At 37.5% G+C, this 26,139-nt stretch overlaps 1 protein-coding gene across 1 annotated transcript; it reads left to right on the top strand.

Annotated features, from left to right (window-relative positions):
- The first annotated feature begins 718 nt into the window (after positions 1-718).
- On the top strand, positions 719-25,985 carry LOC125179187. Its single transcript, XM_047884576.1, has 3 exons — positions 719-1,004; positions 17,377-19,131; positions 25,683-25,985. The coding sequence occupies exons 1-3, from the start codon at positions 719-721 to the stop codon at positions 25,937-25,939; spliced, it is 2,298 nt and encodes a 765-aa protein (XP_047740532.1). The 3' UTR covers positions 25,940-25,985.
- The last annotated feature ends 154 nt before the right edge of the window (positions 25,986-26,139 follow it).

Genomic DNA, 26,139 nt, shown 5'->3' with positions numbered 1-26,139 from the left:
CTGACACTACTTGTGAATTCTGTCATACTTTAATGAATAAATTATCAGTGCTTTGCAGAGAAAATTAGCTTATCGTATTCGCATCCACGTATGAATAACGTGTGATTTAAGTTTTACTTGATCAAGTTTAATTGGTTAATTATTACCAAGAAGCCAAAGAAACGTACAAAAAAAGTATCCCAGAACCATATATCAAAATGCTATCTGTACAAACGTGATTGATAATATTTTATTTTATTTTATTAAAATAGGGGACAATATTCGTTACTCTGGATTCAGGTAAAATAACAGTCGTAATTTAGAAAAAAAAACAACACTAAATAATTGACCTACAGTTTAATGAAAATTTTTCTTGGTACGCTCCCGATAGGCGAGAAAACGTCATGTCCTTCAGTGTACATGCACAATGATCGGTCAAGTGCAGTACATTTTAACTGAACTTTTCTTCATTTGCAGATCATCTATTATTTTCGAATATGAAATTAGTAATTGGGTTTGTACAGACACAATTGTATATTAATACTTAATTTGGTGCTGCATGTCGAGGAATTGTGATAGAAAAATGATCGAGAAAATAGTGTCTCGAATGACCATTAGTCGTCCTAAAAATATCCTACGAAAGAGAACACACTCCGCGCGGACAGAAATGAGTCTTGAAAGCTTAGTCTCAGCATTACTATTGTTTTCACAGTGCATGTGCACTGCATCTCAGCAGGCCATGACAGGTCCAGTGCACACTAGACACGGTGCAGTGCAGGGAGTGTACAAACAGATCTCGGGTGCCGGGAGAGTAGCATCGTTCTTGGGCATCCCGTACGCGTCCCCGCCTGTAGGCAGCGCTCGGTTCCAGCACGCCAAGCCCCCCTCGAACTGGGCAGGCGTGCACCGTGCAGACAAGCACGGTCCTGCGTGTCCGCAGTCCGAGGTTGCGGACACGCACCTGACGCATGATGTCGCTCAGCAGCAGAGTGAAGACTGTCTTTACGTCAACATCTTCTCGCCAGGTACGTCACTCAATTTACCCATCAATTGATGTTTCAGTATTGCAAGGTACTTTTATTTAAAATTTATGCTGTCAATTAAAATCTCCTGAGATTTTAAGGTTCTTGTGTTTAGAAGGTTTTTCTGAATGCAAATTGCAGTCTTTTCGGTACTCGTGTGAGTATTTAAACTCGAATTGCTCTACAAGTTAGCTGTTCCATTTGGCTCTGAAATTTTATACTTCGATATATTTACAAATTTGATATTCTACATAGTGCGGAAATTTAATTTAAGTTCGCTTACGACTAATTAATTACTTATCTTCAAAGTTCACTTTTTTGCAAATAATATTAAAATGAGGTGGGTTAAGCAAGTGTACGTGTACCAAACTATTTATTAATCCCAAACTTTCCCTTTTTATATTTTTTTTAATGTAGCCATGGTAGAATGTGTTTTAATAATCCTAATAACGAAAATTTACTAAACCATACACAAAACGGCCATACACTGTTTTAAACATTATCCGAAGACTTTGTCTTAACTGCTTGAGCAGTTTACTATCCATGCCAACAAATGCGTAGGGCTTGAATCTAAGCGTGCGTTGATGGAGTTGAAAATTGGGTATCCTTTCTCGCTTTTCTAGATCAACTTTACGTATGGAGTTTTTTTAAACAGTATATGGAACTGCGTGGTCATGATGGAAATGTGATCCAACATGGCGCCTCAAAAGATTACCCTTAGGAACTTTGGGCAAAGACAATTGTATTACATTTGGCAAAAATATTCACTCGATATAAGATACTGAGAGTTTGCTGACATAAGACTAAGACTCTTGTGAGAGCTCAGAAAATAACAGTAGTGGGATCTCAAATTATGGCCCTTAATTATTGTGAGACATTATACAAATATCTTTGTGGGGCATTAGACAAAACAGTTAACATGAAGCAAAGACCATCGCGAGATCTTAAACAAAGCCAGTTGCCTGACATTGGGCCAAATCCCTTGCGGGAACATAAAAAAGCCAGTTGTTTGGCATAAGGTAAAGGCCAGAGCGGGAGCTACGACAGACTCTTGAAAACCCCTAAAAAAATGTCCCTTGTTTAACAGTAGAAGGGCTTTCCCTTGAAATGCAAGCAACTAACAAATTAAATTAAGCTTTCTTTTTGTAGAAAGTATAAAGAAGACATGCAATCATATTTCTCACACGTTCGTTTAGGAATCAATGAATATCTCTCAATATTTTGAGTAAAAGATATTTTCACTGAATTTTGTTCCGAATATGTAATTGATAATTTTCCTCATTGAAATTCAATCAAAAGATCGGAAACCATTTGAAAACAAATAAGAAGTAACTTTTTGGCCAGTGAAGCACTCGAACTTAACTAGGTGGACTAGATATGTCTCCATTGAAGCGGGATTGGCGTTCTACTGATAGCTCAAGTTCTTGGATTCACTCCAACGGATATTGAGCGGGAATAAAATTGATCGACTGCAGCGTATAGTTTTGGCTCTGATTTGATCTTAGATTTGGGGACAAGATGTGACCATCAGACAGACACATAACGAGACAAATGTTCATCCAACCAATACAAATTGTAAATTATATTACAAAAAATAACGTATAGGTAATGAAAAGAAATGATCACAAAAATTGCGGAAAAATGGAGATTGGGAGTCCAAGTTCATTTCATGAAAAAAAGTTTCTAGACCGAATAAGAAAAAACTAAGCGGTAAATTTTTCGATATAATAAATTCCTACCAAATGCAGGATTAATTTCCTTATTATTCTGTCTTCTTATGAACTGAACTGGGCAATCAAACGCACCTATTGTATTTTTATTCAACACTCGCTTTAACTTCAATTTCTACTGAACTCCTGACTAATTGACGCGCCTAAATACTAAAATTGAACTCATCGATCAAAACTATAAAGAAAACAAATAAATCGTTGAAAATTCTATCCACGATATTATTGATATTATGTTCAAATGCAATTAACTTTTAACTACAGTTAACGAACGTAACTAAACACTTGAATTGCGTTGTGTTTCATGAATGGGAAATTTTGATTGATGTACATTCACTCAAACGGAAAATGAATTCCGCACAACATTCTCTGAATAAATTGAAATCACTCAGTTGCCAATTGTGAAGACCGATTTCGTGCACGGATGCGTCATGCTCTAATTAGTTTGTCTTGCTGCCTCGTCTGCCCTCTTGTCTTGCTGCATCGTCTGCCCTCTTGTCTTGCTGCATCGTCTGCCCTCTTGTCTTGCTGCATCGTCTGCCCTCTTGTCTTGCTACATCGTCTGCCCTCTTGTCTTGATGCATCGTCTCCCTTCTTGTCTTGCTTCCTCGTCTGCCCTCTTGTCTTGCTGCCTCGTCTGCTTTTTTGTCTTGCTGCCTCGTCTGCCATCTTGTCTTGCTGCCTTGCCTGCCCTCTTGTCTTGCTGCCTCGTCTGCTTTTTTGTTTTGCTGCATCGACTGCCCTCTAGTCTTGCTGCCTCGTCTGCTTTTTTGTTTTGCTGCATCGACTGCCCTCTTGTCTTGCTGCCTTGTCTGCCCTTGTCAATTGTTATACAAGCTGCAAGCTCTTGGCCAAACTCGCGCAATTTAGAGAACTGGATGCAAACTATCGTTTCAGATAAATGTGTTTGAGTTCCACCAGAATTTCACAACCAGTAAAACTTTAAGTTGTTTAATATTATTTTAGAATTCGGAAGAGCAAAGTTCAACAGATCTTAATTTCTTCGTTCCTGCAGCTTGTTGTGAAATAAATTTCATGAAAGCACTTTGAATATACAAAATTCCTTGAACCTTTGATCTAAGTAACGCAGGGTTTGAATTCATCAAAAAATTGCAAAATGGTTTGAGAATTTGAAAAGCAAAATCCTTTTTACAATTGTCGCGGGCACAGAGTGACGTCAGAAGGAAAATATTGCATGCAGCATTGTAGTATTTTGCGCATCGAATTTCATTTCTAAGTGCATCTAATTCAATGCTGTAATAGTACCCAAACGCTGATTAGCACTCCTGTACATGCAGAGATCCGAGAAATAGGTAGACTATATATTTCATTAGGAATCGTTAACTGTGGATCTCGTTTACCCTAACTAGAGAAATATTATGAAATTGGTTGAATTTTACGACTACGTGAGCCGATTCTGATCAAAGCCTAAGCCCTGCATCATCTGTCAGTTTATTTGCTTCACTTGCCTGGTTATAATATTATAATACTTGATAATTTAGGTGAAATAGGATCATTTATCGAGATAATGGCTTCCTACTTCTATTTCAAGCATCTCGAGTACAGTTTTATAGGATTCTGCAGTTTGCCTAACAAAAAATAGACAAATTCTCAAGAAAGTGGCGCAAAATATTCAGCAATAAATAGAAGCCTAAATCTGCCTAATCGATGATGCACTAAATCCATTCGTGTTTCCTTTATTCAGCAAAAACCTGGAGGTGCAGGTCGTCCATTTGACCAGGAAAGGTCTTAAGTTAACCTCAAGTTGGGTGATTTACGATAACGCAGGCAATACTTTGGTCTCTGATATCCTAGTTAACCTCGACGGCCATCAGCCTGATGGCAGGTCTGGGTCTGGAGGCTCTGTCGCCGTAGATACTGAATTAGGTGGTCGCAGAACCGCATTGTTTCTCAGAAAGAATTCTTGGGATTCCAAGCGTGGTTGCTTTCCTCGAATAAAATGAGGACCAGGCCTCCGTTTCGGCTCATCCTTTACCATTCAGACTTCTGAGCAGACCACGTTTGTCCCGTCGGGCCTCATTACCCAGCCTCACATAACCAACATGGTCAATGGACACCAAGGAATTTTACTTTCTACAGGTCCAGCAATGTCTTGTTCTCTGTTACGCTAACCCACTAATTAATCAAGGGTATTTGCTTAAAGTATGATTGTGTTTTATGAAATAATAGAGGCTACTAAATTAACATACAGTACATCCGGAGATAAGATCAAAAACGCCTACTCCTGCAATTTCATTTATTCGCGTCTGGTAGGCTGTAACGAAAGGTACATTCAATTAATAGACTCCGGTTTAAAAACTAAAAAAAATTGTTTTGAAAAATCCAATCCAAATGCCAAAGAACCGTTTTCCTTTATTCCAGGAAAATAAATAATTTATCCTTGAATGATCTTTGCTGTAATTTAAACATTAAAGCAAAATAATTATCATGAACCTTTTGAATTTTCCCAATTCTTGAGCGTATGAGAGTCCCACGGAAATTTGGAACGATGCTCTGATATGAGATGATTAAAGCGCAGAAAATTCGTTTACCTGCACGTAGTTTTTCAAGCATGCTGTGTAAAAATCTTAATAATAATAGGGGCCTAAAGAATATTACATTTGAAAAGTAACTCAATTGGTGGATGCATTTAAAATTTGTACAGATTATATTATCGGAGATTAACACCAAAGCGGCCTAGCTACAGCCACCGCACACGCGTTGCTCGATATGAAATAAATTATACATGAAACACAAAAAATTCATCCATCAATGACGAACTTTTCATGCAAGGATCGAAAAATTTTTTTTGAAATTTTAGAATTCTTCAGAAGTTTATACAAATAACTAGGATATTTGAAAAATTATTCCTATTCTTCCAATTGCGTCAGCTCTCAGCTCAACTTCAATTAGAAAATATCACCTTAGTATTCAATTTCATCAATATTTAAGCTCACAGGAGCGAAAGAAGCTTGGACGTGAGCGAGACGCACGTGCCATGAACGACCTCGACTATAATTGCCCGCAGCTGTTGAGCAGGTGTTCTGCTCGAAAACATTGCCAGTGAACACGCAGAAGCAGTTGTCTTTGTGTTCAAACTACGTTCTATTTTAATATTCCACCATTGAAACCACAAACCAATAATGACCAGATAATATTAATAACAAGTATAATATTAAAACTAATAATAATATTAATAATATTGATATTAATATTAATTTATTATTAATGGCTTATTGAAAGACACTGTTTCCGGGGAAAAAAATAGAACAAATGAATAAATCAAGGAATGAACGTGGTCAAGTAAACTGCTCACATTTTGTATCACAAAAACTAATAGTACAAGAGAAAAAACATTTTCATGCGCTTTTTCCACAGGGAAGTTCTCTACGTGAATGCTAATTAAGACGTGAATTCGTAAGAGACATCGGTCTTACTAAACAATTCGTAAATAAATTTTCTTAAAAACTGCTCCCTGTCAATAGTTGAATGCAGAACAGCAGAAAACTCTTACTTCTTTTAAATAGCTGAGCCAAACCTATACACATTTAAGCAACCTCATGCATTTAATAGCTTCGGAAAATTGCACAAGGCTTCAACTTTTGCTTTCTTTCAGAATCAGGTTAGCAGAATCAGGACCAAGCTCGCAGTTCGCTTCGAAAGATGCTGAAATAGCATTTGCATCAAAGGTTGAGAAATGCTCTAGAATAGAGGCTTGAGTAACTCCTGTCTTGATGGCTGAATATATTAAGTTTATTTTCTGAAATGCATCGTTCGCTATTAAATTGATAAGATCCTATAAAAATATAAAAGGATTTCCTTAAGCCCTAACGGTGGAACTTTTTTGAGAGAGCCGAGTGGTGTACTCAATGACAGTTTTTTAAAATGGAAAAAAGGGCAAGACTCAAGGTGAAAGACAACCATTGTAGTGATAGTGCTCTATAATGGGAGATAAATTTTTGTCCAGGTAATTTCGATAAACTGGGCGATCAAAAACAAACATTTATCATGAATAATTTCTTCAAAATCTTATTAGCAGATGTTTCTTATATCGAAAGATAGATCCAGACTTAAATTAGTTGGGCAAATTAAAAAATAAAAGAGATAGACTCGAGCGCGTTTGACAAACTTGGGGCTGACCTTGCGAGACAAAGTTCGAGTCAAGTCAATAAAACAAGTGATTCGAAATCGTTATGAAATAATTTTATACAAACATAAGAATTCAGGTTTAGTCTTGGTGCAGAATTGATTGTAATAAATAGATAATTTCAAGCATTATTGTTATAGAAGCCGTCCATAAAATTTTGCACCGAAAATTACGTGGATTTAACATCGTTTGCAGCCATCAACTTGGGCAGTTATTAAGTATCTATATAGCGGATTAATTTATTGATGTTGAGATTGATGCGTGATTTGAAGATATTTTTTGAGACGTGTTTCTACTACTCGAAAAATTTATATTGCTTAGTTAAAAGTTTAGAATTTAAAAAATACCATGAATTGATAAAATCTTCACTGCAAGATCATGTATAAGAATTATTATAATAACATAAATATTTATTTAATAAACATTAACATCTAGTCTCGGACTAAAACACCGGGTCGGTTGTATCATGCATAACTTTCATAAAACTTAAGATCGTGGAACCAATCTTCTCAATGATTCGCGTTTGAGTTTGAAAATTCATCTTTCTTTATGACAAAAGTAATATAATAACGCTACTTATAAAGGCATCAACCGTTTGAAATTAGAAACGACTCTAGAAACTTGACCAAGCTGCTCAAGCCATAAGCTTATGAAAAATTCCTGCTTTATTTTCTGCTTTCAGCATATATTTCCTCATTTCCTTAAGATACTCGACTTGCAATGCGATTATTTAACGTTTAAATATTTTTTAACCAAAAATAATCTGAACGCTTATAGAGAAAGAAGCCTGCTCCACTCTGCGGAGTTAGCTGTGGCCCGCTCGCTTCCGCTGATGATAAAAATACATCAATATTTTCTGCTTTTAAGTAATAAAGTACAATACGTATAACAATAATTCAGAGGAAGACAAGCATTAGTTATTGAAATATCTGCATGAGTCGAAATTTCCCCCACAATTTCTCTCAGCGGTTGTCACTTGATGTAATAATCTAGCGTTTTCTCGGCCGCGTTCTGTAGAACCAAAGAAGCGTTCCAGCAAGAAAGTGAACTCAATTGAGTTACCAGGTCGTGAATGCCTTAATCAAAGTTTGTAGTCAAAAAAGAGAAAGTTTTTTTAGATTTCTATGGCCCAAATCTGGACCAACATTAGAGTTACGGCAAGTTCCTTGCGAGCCTCTATATTGCCTGTGGCCAGTTGGAAGTTTTTAGAAATACAAGATATTTTGTATGTGTCGTATTGCTGGCGTAGAATGCATTTTTAAAAAATAAAGAAAAAATCAATATGATTTTTCATTCTAGATTCTATAAGCAAGATCAGCTAGAATTTTGTTCTTCATGTTTGAATTTTCATCAAGCTTCAATCACCATATTGATTTTTCATTAGAAAGTATAGTTCTCTCGAGTAAACTGCCCAAAAACTAATGATGCCAAACGGCGCATCGATAGTAAGAATCGGGATACAATTGGCGAATAATTGCAAATAATGGAGGTCCCTTACTTTTGTTGCCTATCAAGCATAATTTATTATATAAATATTTGCTCAGGACACAAGAATTAAAATTCGACCTTGCATAAACTCTACAGGGGCAATGCTATTTCAGGTTCGTTGCAGCTGCCGACTTGAATCGTCTAACAAGAGCAATATATCATATGCAATCGCATGGTTAATTAATATCTAATTCTTCAGAACCAAGTATAATATCGCGTACCCAAGCTCGGTCATCCAAATAATCAGAATGCTTATTTAATTTCCTTTAATTCTGCAAGCGTCAATACTGCAAAGCTAGGAATATTACTGTAATATGCATGCATTCTATTGCCAAGCCCAGCAATGATCAGTCTGCATAGGGAGGCGGGCATAGAGACGCAACTTCGTGAGGATTATGAGAGATTATTTCAACGAGGTGAAGATTATGAGGGATGTTATAGCAACAAAGTGAAGATTATGTGGGACCTCAATATCATTGAAGTGAAGATTATGAGGGATCTTATAGCAACGAAGTGAAGAATATGAGGGATCTTATATCCACGAAGTGAAGATTATGAGGGATCTTATATCAACAAAGTGAAGATTATGAGGGATCTTATAGCAACAAAGTGAAGATTATGAGGGATCTTATAGCAACAAAGTGAAGATTATGAGGGATCTTATAGCAACGAAGTGAAGATTATGAGGGATCTCATAGCTAGGAAGAGGCCTATGGGATCAGGTGAGGCGGTTACCTCAGTTCCGCCTTATTTACAGCCACACCTGCTCCATGCAGTGCTGCTCTGAGAAGATATTTAAAGTGACATTTAGTAAAAAATTGACAGCGAAAAATGTTTCGAGCAAATTCAATTATATTCGACTTAAGTGTTATAAACCAAATTTAATTATAGTCGTCTTAAACGATCTAGACCAAAACAATTATCTGCGTCTGAAAAGTTCTCCCTCGTCCGTTTACAAACAAAATAAAAAGAAATATGGAGAATATTATTTTCTTTTTTATATCTTTGGTTAATTGGAAAATTAAGTGCACAAGTTAACTAGATAACTTTTATTAGCATGTTGAGCTCACGATGGCATGAGACTTCAATAACGATAGCATGAAGCCTGTAATTTCGTAATTAATTTTACACGTTTATGATAACATTGAGTCAACGACAACTCGCTGGTGATCGAGAGAATTAATTCTTTTTTAATAAAAAGAACCAGCACCCAACATCGGCTGCAGATAATGGAGCATAAAATGACCGATTTGTGGAGGCAACAAATATTACAATCCATTTACTTGTTTTTTAATTAGATTTAAACGCAATGAATATCTGCATTCATTAACTTGAAGTGATTGAATCGGAGATTGGACTCATCAATATTTTATTACTAAAAATATGAGTATAAAATGCAAATCATAATGTAAAAATGCTCATGGGGAAAATATAACGAAATGATTTTTGACTAAAGATCGAGTCATGAAATATCATGACGACATGTGTTGATACCAATAGACCAAAAATTAAATCGACAATAATCATCATCATTCGATAATAACATCAATATATAAAATTAAATGATTTTTTACCGAATGCAATTTTACTTAAATGAATCGTAAACCGTATTATGGCTGTATTTTCCACACCTGTATTCACTATAGTTTAACTTCACTCCAAATCAAATAATAACAGGATAATAGGAGAGATAACTGAACAGTATCAATAAAATATAACAGTTTCACGTTTTTTTTTTATAAAACAATTTCAGTTTTTGATAATTTAAACATGGTTATTTACTTCAAAACTGTTCAGGTACAAATGGACCATCTAAGATATCAGTATTAATTTTGTATGAGTATTTAGTGGACACAACCTTTGTCCTGCCAGACATGACTGAATACAGTTCTTCACTTGATGATCTCTTTTCACCGTTCTTAGCGTTTATCAACAAATGAAGAAATGATATGTGCTGAAAAAGTTCATTCATACGATTATTAATAATAAACTAATATAATTTTATAGCATTTCTAATAACATTTCTCTAGACATCGTATAGATTCGCTGGCATCAGAAGCCGCATCGACAGCCATTACCAGGGAGTGACGTTTAGGAGTCCATTAGTTACGCCAAGTGTCGCTAAGCAACGCCGAGCTGTCACTAGTGCGCTTATTTACTACCACCGAAGTATTACCGTGTAATGCCCCAGATATATCCCATCATTTGTTCTACGTATAATACCCTTCTTATATCCTCATAGTTTGTCCGCTGTATATTCCCGCTCATATGTTCATATGATTTGTCCACCGCATAATGCTCCTCCCATGTCCACATGATTTGTCCACCGTATAATGCTCCTCCCATGTCCACATGATTTGTCCACCGTATAATGCTCCTCCCATGTCCACATGATTTGTCCACCGTATAATGAGAGGTATAATGCTCCTCTCATGTCCACATGATTTGTCCACCGTACGATGAAGGTAATTTTAAATAATTATACCAATGAATCACATATCCGAGGCATTAACCAATGACAAAAATATTATGTTCAAAAATCTTCTCAATTCTAATATTAATCTTAATTATACTAGTATTCACTTATGCTATACAGAAGATTCCTTCAAAAATTGTTATGGAACGTTCAGGTTTATAGGTTTTATTCTCTATTGGTTCCATCAAAGCGGGACATGGAAGGCTGATCAGCACCACAGGTTTTATTCTCTATTGGTTCCATCAAAGCTTGACATGAAGGCTGATCAGCACCACAGGTTTTATTCTTTATTTGTTCCATCAAAGCTTGACATGGAAGGCGGATCAGCACCACAGGTTTTATTAGGATACGAGCGTGAGGGAGTCTCGTTGGTCTTCACCCATGCTTCGGCTTTGCATCCGGGGCTTTTAGCCTGATTGCTTACGCCCGCCCCCTTCACTTCACCAACTCAAAAAACTTTAATCATTGAGCGTATTTTGAGGGGAACGCCGCTCACCTAAGTTCAGTACAGCTTTTATTATGCAAAAAAAGGGAACGAGGGACAGCTTACGGACATTCTTCTGTTGAGTTTGTTGTATTGTTAAATCAATCTATTCTCATATATCGAGACCATATACGTCACAATTTTGAAAAATTACGGTACTTTGCATTTTCACCAAGCCGCACCGTGTTCGAGTTTTTCGCAATACGTGTCATTTTTGGGATTTCATCTCTGAGAGCTTTTATCAGAAATTTGTAACTTAGTTAATCATAAAATTACGCTTGAACCAATTTGCACCCAAGCCCACTGCGCACCATATGTGATGATTTAACCTCGTATTTTGCTTCTTATATGAAGACGTAAAACCATCATGACCACGGAAAGTGTTGCTGTCGTCACCCGAAAGTGAATATTTTGCTTCATGAGAACTTGGCTTGCCGAACCTGTCAGAATCTTTGAACCATCTACTTACATTTTCAGGCATCACAAGCACGCGTTATCGGGCACGATGCCTCGACCGCGGAATTCTTTTGGTGTTCACGCTGGAAAGGCTGTGGGATTTTTCTCGCTTGACCGCCCGCTCTTTGTTGGTAAGATCGCTAAGATGCAGGCAACGCATAACCCGATACCTGCACTCGGGAAGATGAGGAGCGCTCGCGTAACGACTTCAGATAGCCAGGAAATCAACAGTAATATAACGCTAAATGTAAGGGAAATGATCGATCGAAAAATAATACAACTAATTCTTAATTTTCTACACCATCAACTTCTTTGCTGAAGTTTTAAAACTAAAATATCATCATTTCGAATACGTAGATATTGTCAAAATATGGTTTATGCTGTAAGTCGATGTTCTCTGTTATACGACCCAAATCAATCAATAATCGTAGTATATACATACTTCGGACTGAAATGTAAAGAGAGAGAGTAGCAGGAATAATCAAAACAACTACAATGCTATAAGATAGTGAAAAACGATGGCAGAAAAAATATTTTCGGAAATGTATTTCGTGATTTACTGAATTTATAACATTTCCCTTGAACTAGTAGCTTCAACACCGAGCCAATTCATTTTATCTAAGGCTTCCTTCACCATCACCAGGTTATTCGAGTAAAGTAATATATTACACGTTACTCATATATATAAAGCTTCTTTCTTTGTGCAAGATTATTTAGCAATCAGTGGGAGCCTCCAGCAAATCTGAATTTTGGTGCTTAACTTTCTCGCTAAAATTTCTGGCTGAGCGCGCCTCCAAGGACCCGTGGGTCCTATGCAGTTTACCCAGCTTCCGTGTCCCCAATAAAATTCTCTACATTTTAATTTCCTGAAAGTTCGGTTCTTAAGCAAATACTGGAAGTTATTGAAGTTTCAATGAGATGCATGCGAGGTAATAGCTTCATGATCTGCACATACCGTTGGCGTAAATGTTTAGTTCTTTATTATAATGCTGGCGATCTGAGATCTCAAAATATGCAAGATTTGAAATTGCAGAATAAGCTATGGAAGTAATTTTTCCAGCCGATACCTATAGATTTTAACACTTCACTCTATCATATTCGAGTCAATTGCAGGGTAAATAATCAAACAAATAGCAACTAATGTCTATCTTATTTTTATCCATACCGATTTGTAAAAGTAAACTTTGTAAAATTAACAAATAAAAATGCAACAACATAAATGCATTATTAGAAATGCAACAACAGAATCTAATGAACTCTAAAAAAAAGTCAATGGAAATAGTTGAAAAGGTAGTGATTGAAATGTAATTTTCAGCTTTAACATTTGAATTATGGAACCCAGCGAAAGATTTCAGTTGAAAATGTTTTGAATAATCCTTCGTGATTTCCATCCGTGCCTTTCTGAATTACAAAATCACATGTAAATATCAACGTCGGCTAGGAAAACATAATCGATAGAAACAACCTCGTAAGCCTGCGAACTATTCCGCAATAATATTTTAAAAATATTTTCGCCTTGATATTTTCTGCAGTAATCTGAATTATTTAACTAAAAATTAACTTTCGCTTGAGCATGACAAGAAATGCATGCTCAACTGTTTAGTTCTTTATGGTTATTGGTCCTGGAAATATTATCACGTAACGATTTCCGTTTGTGTTCTTCGTATGTCGTTAACTAATTCATCTAATGTTATTCGAGTTAACTGTTGATCAAGTTCGATTTCAAAGGACATGTGCTAATTGACAGATAGAGATTTAGGAGCGCCTCGGAACTCGTACCACTCAAATCTAATTAAGATCATTTTTCTTCAGCGGGTCTTGATAATCTACGAAATTTTGCATTAAATTTTTGATCGTGTTTGCTCGTGAATAAACTGATGCAGATTTTAATCTTCATGATTATATAGAGAATTGTTCTGTTGAAATTAATGTTTTTTTTCTCAAATATAGTTACGGGGAAATAAAAAACTCTCCATTAGACAATAAGTTTAATGCCAAAAGAAATTTAGCTAAAATATACCTATATTTTCACATTAGAAAAATTACCGATAATGACATTTGTTCAGGTATGCAATTATTTCCTTACATTAATTTTTTAGTCAGCAGGTAAAGTATCTAAAGTTTTCTAGTTATTAATTAATAATAATAATAAGTTTTTTTATTATTAAGCGATTATAAGATCGATGAAGAATACAGTTGAAGTTCTTTGTCAAATTATGCGCTCAGAATAACTAAATGAAATTAGTTTATGAGTGCCAAAAATTGCGCCTGGAAACTGTATTTTATTCTGAGATCAAATACATACATTTCAATTTAAATCGCTTATCATGCAATTCATTTAAACAAAACTTCTTCCAGTTTTGGTGCTTACGCTAAATTGCATCGAAGTGAATGCACAATGAACACTCGCCAACTCTCCGCAGTAAATAAAAGAAGAAATGCAAAAATTTCGAGATAAAATCAAGAAATTCTGTCGAGCAACCCAATGCCATTCACAATATAAAGATCAAATATCACGAGGCTATGAGCGGTTGAAGTTTTTCTCAAAATCAGAAACAACTCTTATGAGCAAACATTGATTTTTGAAAATGAACGCTACATATGGTCCCCTTCCTCTTCTGCAGTGTCTAATGAAAACAGATTTCACGGGCGGTTTATGCGCCTGAAAGTTGGATAGCATTGCATCTAGTAGCTGATCTCTATTGTCAACTAAGGCTCCACTCAGAGCAATAAGTGAGTCTTAGTCAAAATAAAGATGCACTTTTGAACCTGCGGAGGTCATGCTGAACTCTATTGGCCCACGGTGTATCAGTGCTACGTACATACATATCACTGTTAGAAAAAACGGTGTAAAAAACGGTCCCACTGGCGTTCTAGTGGCTGGTCGCCCCGTGAAAATAAACTGTTTCGCCGTTTTTATCAGACGTTTTACGGATTTCTAGTGTTAAATTAGAATAAAAATGGCAACACGGTGTTTCTTTTCACGTGCCGACCGTCCACTGAAACGACGGTAATACCGTCAACGGTAATTTTTCTAACAGTGTACGGAGTGTGTCGCTATTTGGACAATATGACCCGCTAATTTTCCTGAGAGTCGTTTGTGTTAGTTACTTAATTCTATTCGCATTCGATATGTTTATTCAAAAATTAAAGTCCTGAATTTCAAGTATTATTTCAATCATGTTAGAACTCTCGGAAGCCATAAAAAGCTGACGAATACCCTTCCATGTCACACAGAGATATTTGATTGATTCAGGCATACGGAAATGATCGAGGCTCGAGTTCGGCACTTAGTTTACTTATTGCATTACAGTCTGTGTTGAAGTTATGCCGTCCGTGTGCAAACCATTTGGGAGCCGGATGTCGACCGTCCGCGATACAGGAGCCGGATGTCAACTACAGCCATTCTCACAGAACACATAAGACGCTTCACGATAAACGCTGTAGTTCCGACACGTCACCTCCATGGTCGCTATAGTTCCGACACGTCACCTGCATGGTCGCTATAGTTCCGACACGTCACCTGCATGGTAGCTATATATAGACCCGGACACACCACCTCCATGGTCGCTATAGTTCCGACACGTCACCTCCATGGTCGCTATACTTCCGACACGTCACCTCCATGGTCGCTATAGTTCCGACACGACACCTCCATGGTCGCTATAGTTCAGACACGTCACCTCCGAGAGGAAAGCACATGCCTTGCCTTGCACCTAACGTATTTATTGTCATATGCGCCCTGCCAAGCGGGGTTCTCACTAAAGCTGTCTGGCCGCAAGGTAATGCCTTCGGGCAAACAGTCTTCCCTTGCATTAAGTGTTGCTCAAGCTCCAGTGACCTGCTAGTCTTGAGACGGGCTTGCTTTACAAATGGAGTTGCTCAAGTGACTGCAACCCAATGCAATCACGGTGCATGAATTTGTATGGAGTTACGTGACTGCACGGTACGCTGCATGTGCAACCTAACGCAACCACAATGCACTAACTCTCAACTAGCAAGCTTCCTAAATCTTTTGGTGAGCAAAATTTGTGGTAAACGTCATTTTGGACCTCAAAACAAACATGATACGAGGCAGCTTAGCGGCGACGCTCACTCAGCCACATTATGCGAGGCAGCCATGAGGCGGCGCTCACTCAGCAACATTATATGCGAGGCAGCCATGAGACGGCGCTCACTCAGCCACATTATGCGAGGCAGCCATGAGGCAGTACTCACTTAGCCACATTATGCGAGGCAGCCATGAGGCGGCGCTCACTCAGCCACATTATATGCTAGGCAGCCATGAGACGGCGCTCACTCAGCCACGTTATGCGAGGCAGCCATGAGGCAGTACTCACTCAGCCACATTATGCGAGGCAGCCATGAGGCAGTACTCACTCAGCCACGTTATGCGAGGCAGCCATGAGGCAGTACTCACTCAGCCACATTATGCGAGGCAGCCATGAGGCGGTACTCACTCAGCCACGTTATGCGAGGCAGCCATGAGGCAGTACTCACTCAGCCACGTTATGCGAGGCAGCCATGAGGCAGTACTCACTCAGCCACATTATGAGAGGCAGCCATGAAGCAGTACTCACTCAGCCACATTATGAGAGGCAGCCATGAGGCAGTACTCACTCAGCCACATGATGAGAGGCAGCCATGAGGCAGTACTCACTCAGCCACATGATGAGAGGCAGCCATGAGACAGTACTCACTCAGCCACATTATGCGAGGCAACCATGACGCAGTACTCACTCAGCCACGTTATGCGAGGCAGCCATGAGGCTGTACTCACTCAGCCACATTATGCGAGGCAGCCATGAGGCGGTGCTCACTCAGCCACGTTATGCGAGGCAGCCATGAGGCAGTACTCACTCAGCCACATTATGCGAGGCAGCCATGAGGCAGTACTCCCTCAGCCACATGATGAGATGCAGCAACATTATGACAACATAGAGCATTAGGAGACGCAGTCTTCCTTATATACGCAGCCAAGCAGCGCAGGATTTCCAGGCCACAATATTGGCTTGTCGTCGAGATTGCGCTCAGGATGAGAACGTGGCGCTTGGTAACTCGGCAGCGCACAATTTGTAAGCACGGCATGCATGTCTATCCAATAATATTGCTTCACCAGAAAGGAAGCAGAAGTCGACATTGAATATTTAAACAAAATAAAGTCGGCTACAAATTCCACGTGGTAATACAACGCAATTGCAAACACTTTTAAAACGATAACTAAGTGGTATTTTTGTACGTGCAAATTTACATAATTATAATTACAAAATTTAAGGCGAACATCGATGTTTTAATATATCATCAAACATTAAATTTTGACTGAATACCTTCTAATATATTCTAAATAAACTTTTAATATGACAAATTAACTTACTTCTGTGAGCAAGAAATCCTGCACTAACTTGATAGAAAGTCAATTTAAATTGTATTTGAATGACAAAATTGCCATCGGTGTGTAAAAGCCGACCATCATAAGACCATTTCTTGTTTCAGAACAGCCACTAATGTTTTATACCCCATGCCTTGTGTTTCTAAATTTTCATTGTTCTCGGCTCATGGTCATGTATTTTATTCAGATTTTTTCTTTCCATTTTCAGAAAAGGCCATTCATGACCGCCAACCATACCCAGGCTCCGACGTACGAAAAAGAAGAAGACGAGATGGAGAGCAAAGGGAACCACATGCTGATGAGCAATCCGCTCGAGAGGAAAGGCCAACGCAGTCCGGGCAAAAACACAGCCCATCTCCTCATCCTGTCAGATCGACGCGATATATAGGCCGAAAAATGCCCTTAGCTTCGCCTGCTACGAAGGATCCAGTCGATGAGCGAACAAAATCGGTCGAGTTGATCGGAGAAAAAAGTGCAACGATTTCCGATGTTCAGAGAATTTTCACCGATACACTCAAGGAGGAAAGATTAGAGCAATTCATTGAGAAGAAAGCGCCCTTAAACATAAAAGTAATGCCACAAATGCCGGCTAATGGAACCAAGCATGAAGTTTTGGGCTCAGCTGGCAAAGAATTTTCAAGGAAAAAAGGAGACGTCTATCCGGCGGGTGCAATTTATAGGGACGTTAAAAAACCGGTACCGCTAGGAAACGAGCTAATTGAAGTCAGTTCCACCCAAGGGCATGTAAAGAGAGACGGTCATTCTTTAGACTACAGAGCAAAGAATCGAAAAACTATACTAAAAAATAACACCAATGTCTGGCTGAAAAGAGATCTAGGATCCATCGGGCTACTGGACACATCAAAAATCAATGTTTCGCCTTCGGAATATAAATTTATCGTTCCACGGCATGAGATAAAACGATGTTGCACAACAAATGAGGTCGCAAAACTTGAAAGCCTACGCGGGCGAGAGCGCAAAATAGAAAGCTCTGAGTATCGGAAGAGATCTGGCGAATCTGTTAAGATAAACGCCTTCCTTTCGGCTCCTGACAAACACGATGTCTTCGAACGCTTGAGAGACCGAGCGTTCAGACCAGGATACGGATCTCGGAAGTTCTTAGGTCAAGATTCCCATTTGTGGACCTCTTTGCCTTCATATTTCAGAGGGAAACTTTGCCGAGTTTGTCATGACACGAGAAGTACGATCTCTGGAAGCTCCACACTAGTGCGGACTGAACGACAAACAGACCGGAAGCCATTATCACAGCTGACAGATTCCGAAAAGAGTTTCCGTCATATGAACGCTCCGAAACCGATTGCTGCAACCTCCCAAACAAGCGGCCAGAATTCTGTTATCGGGTTGCTTCAACTCAAGGAAGAAACGTCATCAGTAAATGCTACGTCACCTCGAGCAACAAAACAAATTATTGGGCTGCAGCAGCATAAAGAAGCCCATGAAACCTCATCACACAACAGCAGGACTTCCTCACCCACGAGGGAAGCATTAACACCGACCGTTGGTTCTCAAAATAAAACCAATCTGTACCATGATTTTAGTCATAACATCCATGATCCTGCAATGAGGAGCAGAAGGACGAGCAAGACAACACCAGTTATTGATTCTCGAAATAAAACCAATATGCCCCATGAATTTGCTCGCACCCTCTATGAGCGTGGCGGTGGCTCACTATTGAGGAGCAGAAGGACGAGCAAGACAACACTAGTTATTGATTCTCGAAATACAACCAATCAGCCCCATGAATCCGCTCACACCACCCATGAGCATGGCGGTGAGTCACTATTGAGGAGCAGAAGGACGAGCAAGAAGCTGCTGAGCGTGCTGGTGATCGTGCCTGGCATGAGCTACTCGGGCGGGTCTGCTCAGCGATACGACGCTTCGGCCCTCGCCGCTCTTGGCCATCTCGTCGTGGTCACGTTTAACTACAGGCTCGGCACTCTAGGTGACTTACTTTAAGAAATTATAATTATTCTTAATTATAGTAGTTTTTATTTCGTCACGTTTAACTGCAGTCTCGGCACTCTAGGCAGGCTCGGCACACATTATAATTATTCTTAATTATAGTAGTTTTTATTTCGTCACGTTTAACTACAGACTCGGCACCCTAGGTGACTTACTTTAAAAAATTATAATCATTCTTAATTAAACTGCTTTTTGTTCTCTTCAAATAATTGTCGCAGTTAGAATTAAATGTTAATTCGAATGGCTATTAAATTAATATGAGAAATATTATTTCCATCATTGAGAAGTCACTAGAACGGTTCATCGACTTCAAGCTTTGAAGAACTAAAGCTAAGTAACAAAAATCATGTACAGATAGTGTATGAGGAACTTACTTTTTAAAAAACCATCGCCAAATGCAAAATATTGCGGCGGAAACGAGGATGCGTTTTAGAGGAAGGGTCTTCAATGTTTTGTTCCCACCACTGACCCTCAGTATTATGTAAGGGATGACAGAGTATCGCAAATTATGAGCCATACTATGATAATTTCCATATATGTACAGAATCTGTTGAATAATGGTAAAAAATTGCCTAAAACTTTACCTATTAAGCTCCTTGCGTCACTTTCCTCTATGGGGTCATTTGGAAATTGTATTATAATATTGAGGAGATGTATCGCAAAAATTTAGATTCAGTCATTTAATTTCTCGCTGTGAATGAATTAAGGCTCATTCCTGGTACTCGAAACTTCACGATACCTTCTTTTTCAACGGAGAAGTTTAAGTAGATTTTTCTCGAAGTTTAAGTAGATTTAGATCGTTCTTTGAAACTGACCGAATTTATTTTCATTTATAATTGTGCAACTGTCCCGACTTTTTAAAGTCATATTAATTTAACGACATCTAGTTTAAAGTAAATCGAATATAAAAATTGTTTAAATTGGTTGAAGACCGAAACTAATCGATTCATGTTCGCTTACCTACAAAAATATCAATTATATTTCAATGACTTCATCGCAATTATATACTTACCATCGTAATTATCAATGTTTAAATAATGGTATTTATTTACACCATATAATTAACGCATCCTAGAGCCTACTGGCTAGTGACAGTCAGTAGCACTTAGCATGCAGGTTTCAAGTGACGCCGGTGCTCATGTGGAGAGAATCTCTATTCTTCATTTGTTCACGTTCATAATTATTGTCTCTATAGCTCATCGTTGATGTCTTTTTAATTAATCCACGGTGACTTGAGAATTAGTTGAAGTTATATACCAAAAAAATATCCATGCGCGTATTTGTTTTAACTGGCGACGAAGACATCACCAGCTATCGGTCTGCTCTAATACTCCGCAGACGTTCGGTAATGCACGGGCTCTGAGTATGGGGGGAAAGATTCTCTGATTTGTGTTTCAAAAAAAAAACTTTTAGGAACTTAAGAGGAATTATTGATGAAAGACCGACTCGGGATCGCTGGTTCGGTAAAATATTTCAATTTAATCTATTTTCTCCGGTTTGAATGCCGCATTCACTATAAATATTTATAGAGAAAGATTACTAAGTCTTCTTCTCTAGAGAGGTCATATTACTCAGCTGTAAGATACGATGTTATTTCGAAGCCAGCAAATGCAGCGGGAGAAATATGATCAATTATAAGCGCGTAAAAATTGGAGAAAAGGTCATGAATTTTTAATATGAGCATATTTTATCAGAAGTTGTGTAAACACTTCCGCGTTTGAGGCAAGCTTATTAAAACTAGAAATATTTTATATCGATCTCACCAAAAGTATTGCTCTAGAAAAATCAGTTATGGAAGCTTCAATTTATTTTTTAATTCATTGTTATAAAAATTGAGGACCTTAAGAAAATAAAATTTAGTTTGAGAGTAAATTTAATTTAAAAATAAAAGTTCAACATTAAAAAACGACACCAAGATAACAGCAATAATGTATGAATTGTAAATTATTCAATTAGAATTTGCTTGTGGAATGCAGCGCAGAGGCAGCAATTCCTGCAACAGCGTTCTGACCACCGCACAAGAACAACTTGCAGTTCGTGACAAAATTGAAAAGTTTCTGCGAATTATTGGGCAACTTCGAGTACAATGGATGCTGCACCGGAGACTCGCTGCTGCTAAATCACAGACAAACTTCAGAGCTCACTCCATTTTACGACCGGATTTTATCCCAGTATCGAGTGCCTGGCAGATCGAAATGTTTCAATTGTTCGGAACTTTCTGGTGGCAGCTATATATAGTTGTAAATCCATTCACTGCACTTCTGAATGAAGATACAAGACTAAAGTTAATCCCGGACATTCATGAACAAATTGCTTCTCAGCATTTTCAGTCACTGGGAATTTTAACGTACAATTGTTTGTTTATAAATTCAGTGCCTTAAATGTCCTGCTTTTTTATGTAATTCATGATTCTTCGTCCAAATTCTAATATTTATCCTGCTAGGATAAATGCAGGATAGCATTAATTCTAATGCTATCCTGCTAGAGCGGATAATCACACATGTTCAACGATAACAAGTTATTCAAATATTTATTTCACTATACAATTCCTACATCGAATTATCATGGTAAATTATCATACTATTATTATTTATCTTAAATTATCATACTGATTGCGAGTCATACGCTGTTATTTGTTTTCAGTGATGTTGCCAGCCCCTAATAAAAACAAGTCGTTTATTGTCAATTTTTCACACTGTTATCATCAGCTAGTCTCCCTTTGGCCTCGTCACTAACTCCTACGCCGCTGCAAATATTTCCATGGGGAAATTGGAAATTTTTCGGCGTAGGTGTCAGGCTAAAGGAAATTATGAGGCAGTTCACAGAATTGGTTGGAATTGACTGGGCTGCACACCCGACATTGGTCCCAGAGTTGCTGCCGCGGGATCCGATTTATAGGGAACAATAAATCCCGGCATTGAGTTCGGATAATGGCACTGGATGACCAGTACTTCAGCATTATGGCTTCGCAGGTCTCCTCAGCGCCCTTAAACCCAGCCAATGACAAATATCCCACCACAAAAATTGTCTACTGTTCCACAATCATGCTTTAAATACACTCCAATACAGCCCATTAATGAGTAATAATCAATCTTTTATCTGGAGAATAAAACAAGTATAAACTGATGACTATACACTAAATAATTTTTTAATCATTTCATGAATAAAATTTATTCTTAATATTAACGAAGAGTCTGAGAACCTGGTCGAGTTGCTTGGTAACTCATTTAGTCAAACTGAATGAAGCAGGTGATGGAATTTTACTACTAAGTCTAGGTGCATGTTGCTTAACGAAATTCATGAATTCATTCACCAGTTCAATGGAAGACTCACGCAGACATTAACAAGTCAGAAAGTACTAGGAAAATGTTAAAAATAAATTCAACATCGCTGTCTCGCCAGACCGACTGTCGGGAATGATAATATCTATCAATTTTTTATCACAATATCAATTTATGTCGCAATATCAATATTTGGTCCAAATGTTAATTGTTATCGTAATACGTTAGTGGGAGGCTTTACTTGAAATCGTGAATATGAAGCTAAATTTCTGGAGCTCAAATGATAATCATAAAACATCTAGCAGTTGATAAGTTTGCTTTGCCTCTAGACTTCAAATATCATATAGTATTACCGTATTTCCTAATATCACTTTATTAATTAACCAGCTATTGGGTCATAATACCGCAATGTTTTTGTTTTCGACCAATTAAATTAGATTGTTGATGTTATCATCTAATGCAACATAATAATTTCTCAATTATTAAATATCGCGACTGAAAGCTAGCTGAGCTTTAATTAAGGCCGAGCAGAATGAGATGCGTGACAAAATAATTTTAGGACATTTTCAATTCTGTCAACTGTTGGCAAGTCAAGGGCCAGAACGACGGCCAAATTGTCACCAGTAATGGATCATTTTTAGCCCGTTGATGTAAGTTCGATGAGGCAAAATGATCAAATAAATCCAGAGTTCTTTGAAGGACCTGAAGAATAATTCATTTATATTCCGAGGGCTGCGTAGGCAGAGCTGGCTTGGTTCAAGACAATAGAATAAAAAATATGACCTTTCGTGTTGGAAATTAACCGTTTTGACTATTTTTAGAGTCGCTAGACTCCAAGTTTCAAAAAATAGTAAACTCAAACAAATTATATTTTAGTTTTTCTAGGTATTGTTTTCATTTAATTATCAAATCGTCCAGGACACATGAATACATTTTATATAAATGTGAAGTTGTATTATCACATTATAGATAAAATATTATTAACTAATTATATCGTAAAATAACGCAAGTTATTCCACTCCTATTCTTTCTCACATTTCAGAGAATAAGAGAATCGCATATTTCAGTGTTCTTATCAGAGTTTTTGCAACTATCAAATTATGTTTACCACACACATTGTTAAAATTTGTTGACTTACACACATAAAATTCCTTCATTATCTATTACGGTGGATAAAAAATGTTACAAAAAATCCCCCCCAAAAATTCACACTGTCAGTAACGTAGATGCATGTATATAACATGAACTTCCCGCCCGAAACAGAAAGAAGCGAGCTTCAAAATATCCTAGGGGCGAATAATGAAATGGCGCGTTTGCTCCCAGGTCAGGGGGCTCAAAAGAGCTTTTGTTTTAACAGGAGACAATCAAGCAAGTCTTTCATGCAGGCTCCAGTGAAAGAGTCGCACTGAAATATTTCTTGGGCAACGTAGCTGTGTTTTCTGGTCTTGTCACCCATTCAAAATATCGCAGAAAGATTCTTGTGGCGAGACTGAACGTCTCTTGCAGTGCAGTTTACTGCACACCTCAGGAAACGGTACGCACCTTGTGTATTTAATAGTCCATAGAAATCGGGGAAGTTAAGCTTTAACATATAAGAACAAATACCATTCCGCTGACCGATATGTATCGTGAATCATCATATACGCAGCTACGCGTAATTTAAATGCCTGCTGTGCATGAGAAAGAGAATTTCCATATGTAATGATAGAATTTTCAAACGACTCTATAATCCACAAATGAAAAGTAGCCACGTATTTTATAATACAAATATTTCAAATTTCTCTCGCTAATCAGTACTTAATGAGAACATAATTAATTGTCTTGGCATTTATTTAATTTAAATTTGTTGTAACTACGTCCTTTTTTGGTTTTGTTATTCTGATGAGATCGATTTTGTTATGCGTAAGATCGACGTACTGATGCATTACGTAGGAATGTAATTTTACTGATTTGAATTGAAGAATACAACACTTTCATCCTTCATGGCTCCACAACAGACCCATGCAAGCAGCCGGTGGCAGAGAACTAAATTACAAATCCGTTTAATCAGTGTAATTATTAAATTTTCGTTCAATGGACAAGCTTGTTTCCTACAAGGTTTTTGAACGCAGGCATGATCTTGAATTTTAGAATTCAACATATTCGTTCGCAACGGCTCTTAAACCCACGCTTAAAATCAACCGGCTTCAAAATCTGAAGGTTCAAATCCACTGAATCGGTTAATTTTTTCTTCTTTGTAAATAATAATATAAGTGCGTTAATCGCCTCACAATTTTCAAACCTATAGACCAGATATCGAATTTTTTAATTTGACATTTGTCTCCTACACAACGCCAATCAAAAATCCACACGTCCGTTATTAATTTGTAGATACTAATGGTTCAACAGAATAAATTTATTTTTATTATATATGATGATAAAATTAATTTGTATTAACTACATCCATTTATTCAATATAATTAATCCGTTTTTACTAATTGTTCAACATAACAAGTTTACATTTACTATTTGTTCGATATAACTTAATTGTGTTTACTATAGCTACTTATTACTAATTAGTAATAATAATTTCTTGTTAATTACTATTACCAAGTAATTAGTGTACAGGAACGTCGGTTCGAATTATCACTTAGGGGTGGTATGCAAAACTAAACCAAGTTTATTGTATTTATAATTATAATTAAACATTTATAATTATATTAATAATTAAACTAGGATCTATGTTACAGGCTAAAGGTAGAAGTAATACGTGAAGGTATAACGGATAATGGTAGAAAATGAATATAATTGAACTAACTCGTGGGACAAGGTTCAATCCTAAGGAGCTGACCTGCTTAAGATACAAGCCTAAATTAATATCGATGCGATTATATCGATTTATCTTTTCCTATTTTTATTATCCAAGTATAATTCCAAATATATATAGTATTTTGCAAAAAATATAAAGACACAATTATTGCATAATGCCTATAAGCTCACCTGCTCTGTGTGGGAGAATAGGGTCGACAATTTTATTCAGGATACCCAGCACTGAGCCAAGTGACGGAATTGAAGAAAAAATCTATAACAGAAATGTGGACGCACCTATTACAATTACTTTGTATTTATTATTTGAATAATAAAATTAATGCATATTTATTTTATCAACTATTTAATAAAATAAATATGCATTATTATATGCATTATATGCATTATTAAAATTAATGCATATATTAACTATTTTTTAATATATGTGCATGTTTGCCTGCAGGATTTCTCAACGCAGGCGTAAACATGACGTCCGGCAGGGGCGCGAACTACGGCATGACAGACCAGCTGGCGGCGCTGCGTTGGGTGCAGGACAACATCATGGCGTTCGGGGGCAACCCACGTAAGGTGACGCTACTGGGACACGGCATGTCTGCGGCCTGCGTACACCTCCTGATGGCGTACACTGCATCTACTGATAAAGCTTCGCACGGTAACATTTCTGTCAACAAACTACATACTGATTCTCGAATTACTTGAAAATTTTAATTCTATTATCTAAATCTTAAGTGGTGTCATTACGAGATTTCTTAACCATTTCCCGTGTAGAGATACATAATCAAAATATTCGTCGCACGCAAGATTCCGATTTTTGGGCAGGCCTGCACTGTGTTTACTTAGAGCGCAACCGCGAATATTTTTAAAATCATCATTTGCAATCATAATTCAAATGCAATCAT

This window comes from Hyalella azteca, unplaced genomic scaffold, assembly GCF_000764305.2.
Source record: "Hyalella azteca isolate HAZT.00-mixed unplaced genomic scaffold, Hazt_2.0.2 contig15661, whole genome shotgun sequence".
In the NCBI taxonomy this organism is placed as follows: Eukaryota; Metazoa; Arthropoda; class Malacostraca; order Amphipoda; family Hyalellidae; genus Hyalella; species Hyalella azteca.
Note: the sequence above shows the minus strand (reverse complement) of the source record. Positions and strands in the feature narration are given on the sequence as shown.

Bases quoted from the DNA above. Each gene is read 5' to 3' on its own strand.
- LOC125179187 (XM_047884576.1), top strand. From the start codon at position 719: ATGACAGGTCCAGTGCACACTAGACACGGTGCAGTGCAGGGAGTGTAC. The intron at 1,005-17,376 runs GTACGTCACTCA...TTCCATTTTCAG, and splicing joins CGTCAACATCTTCTCGCCAG to AAAAGGCCATTCATGACCGC. The intron at 19,132-25,682 runs GTGACTTACTTT...GTTTGCCTGCAG, and splicing joins CTACAGGCTCGGCACTCTAG to GATTTCTCAACGCAGGCGTA.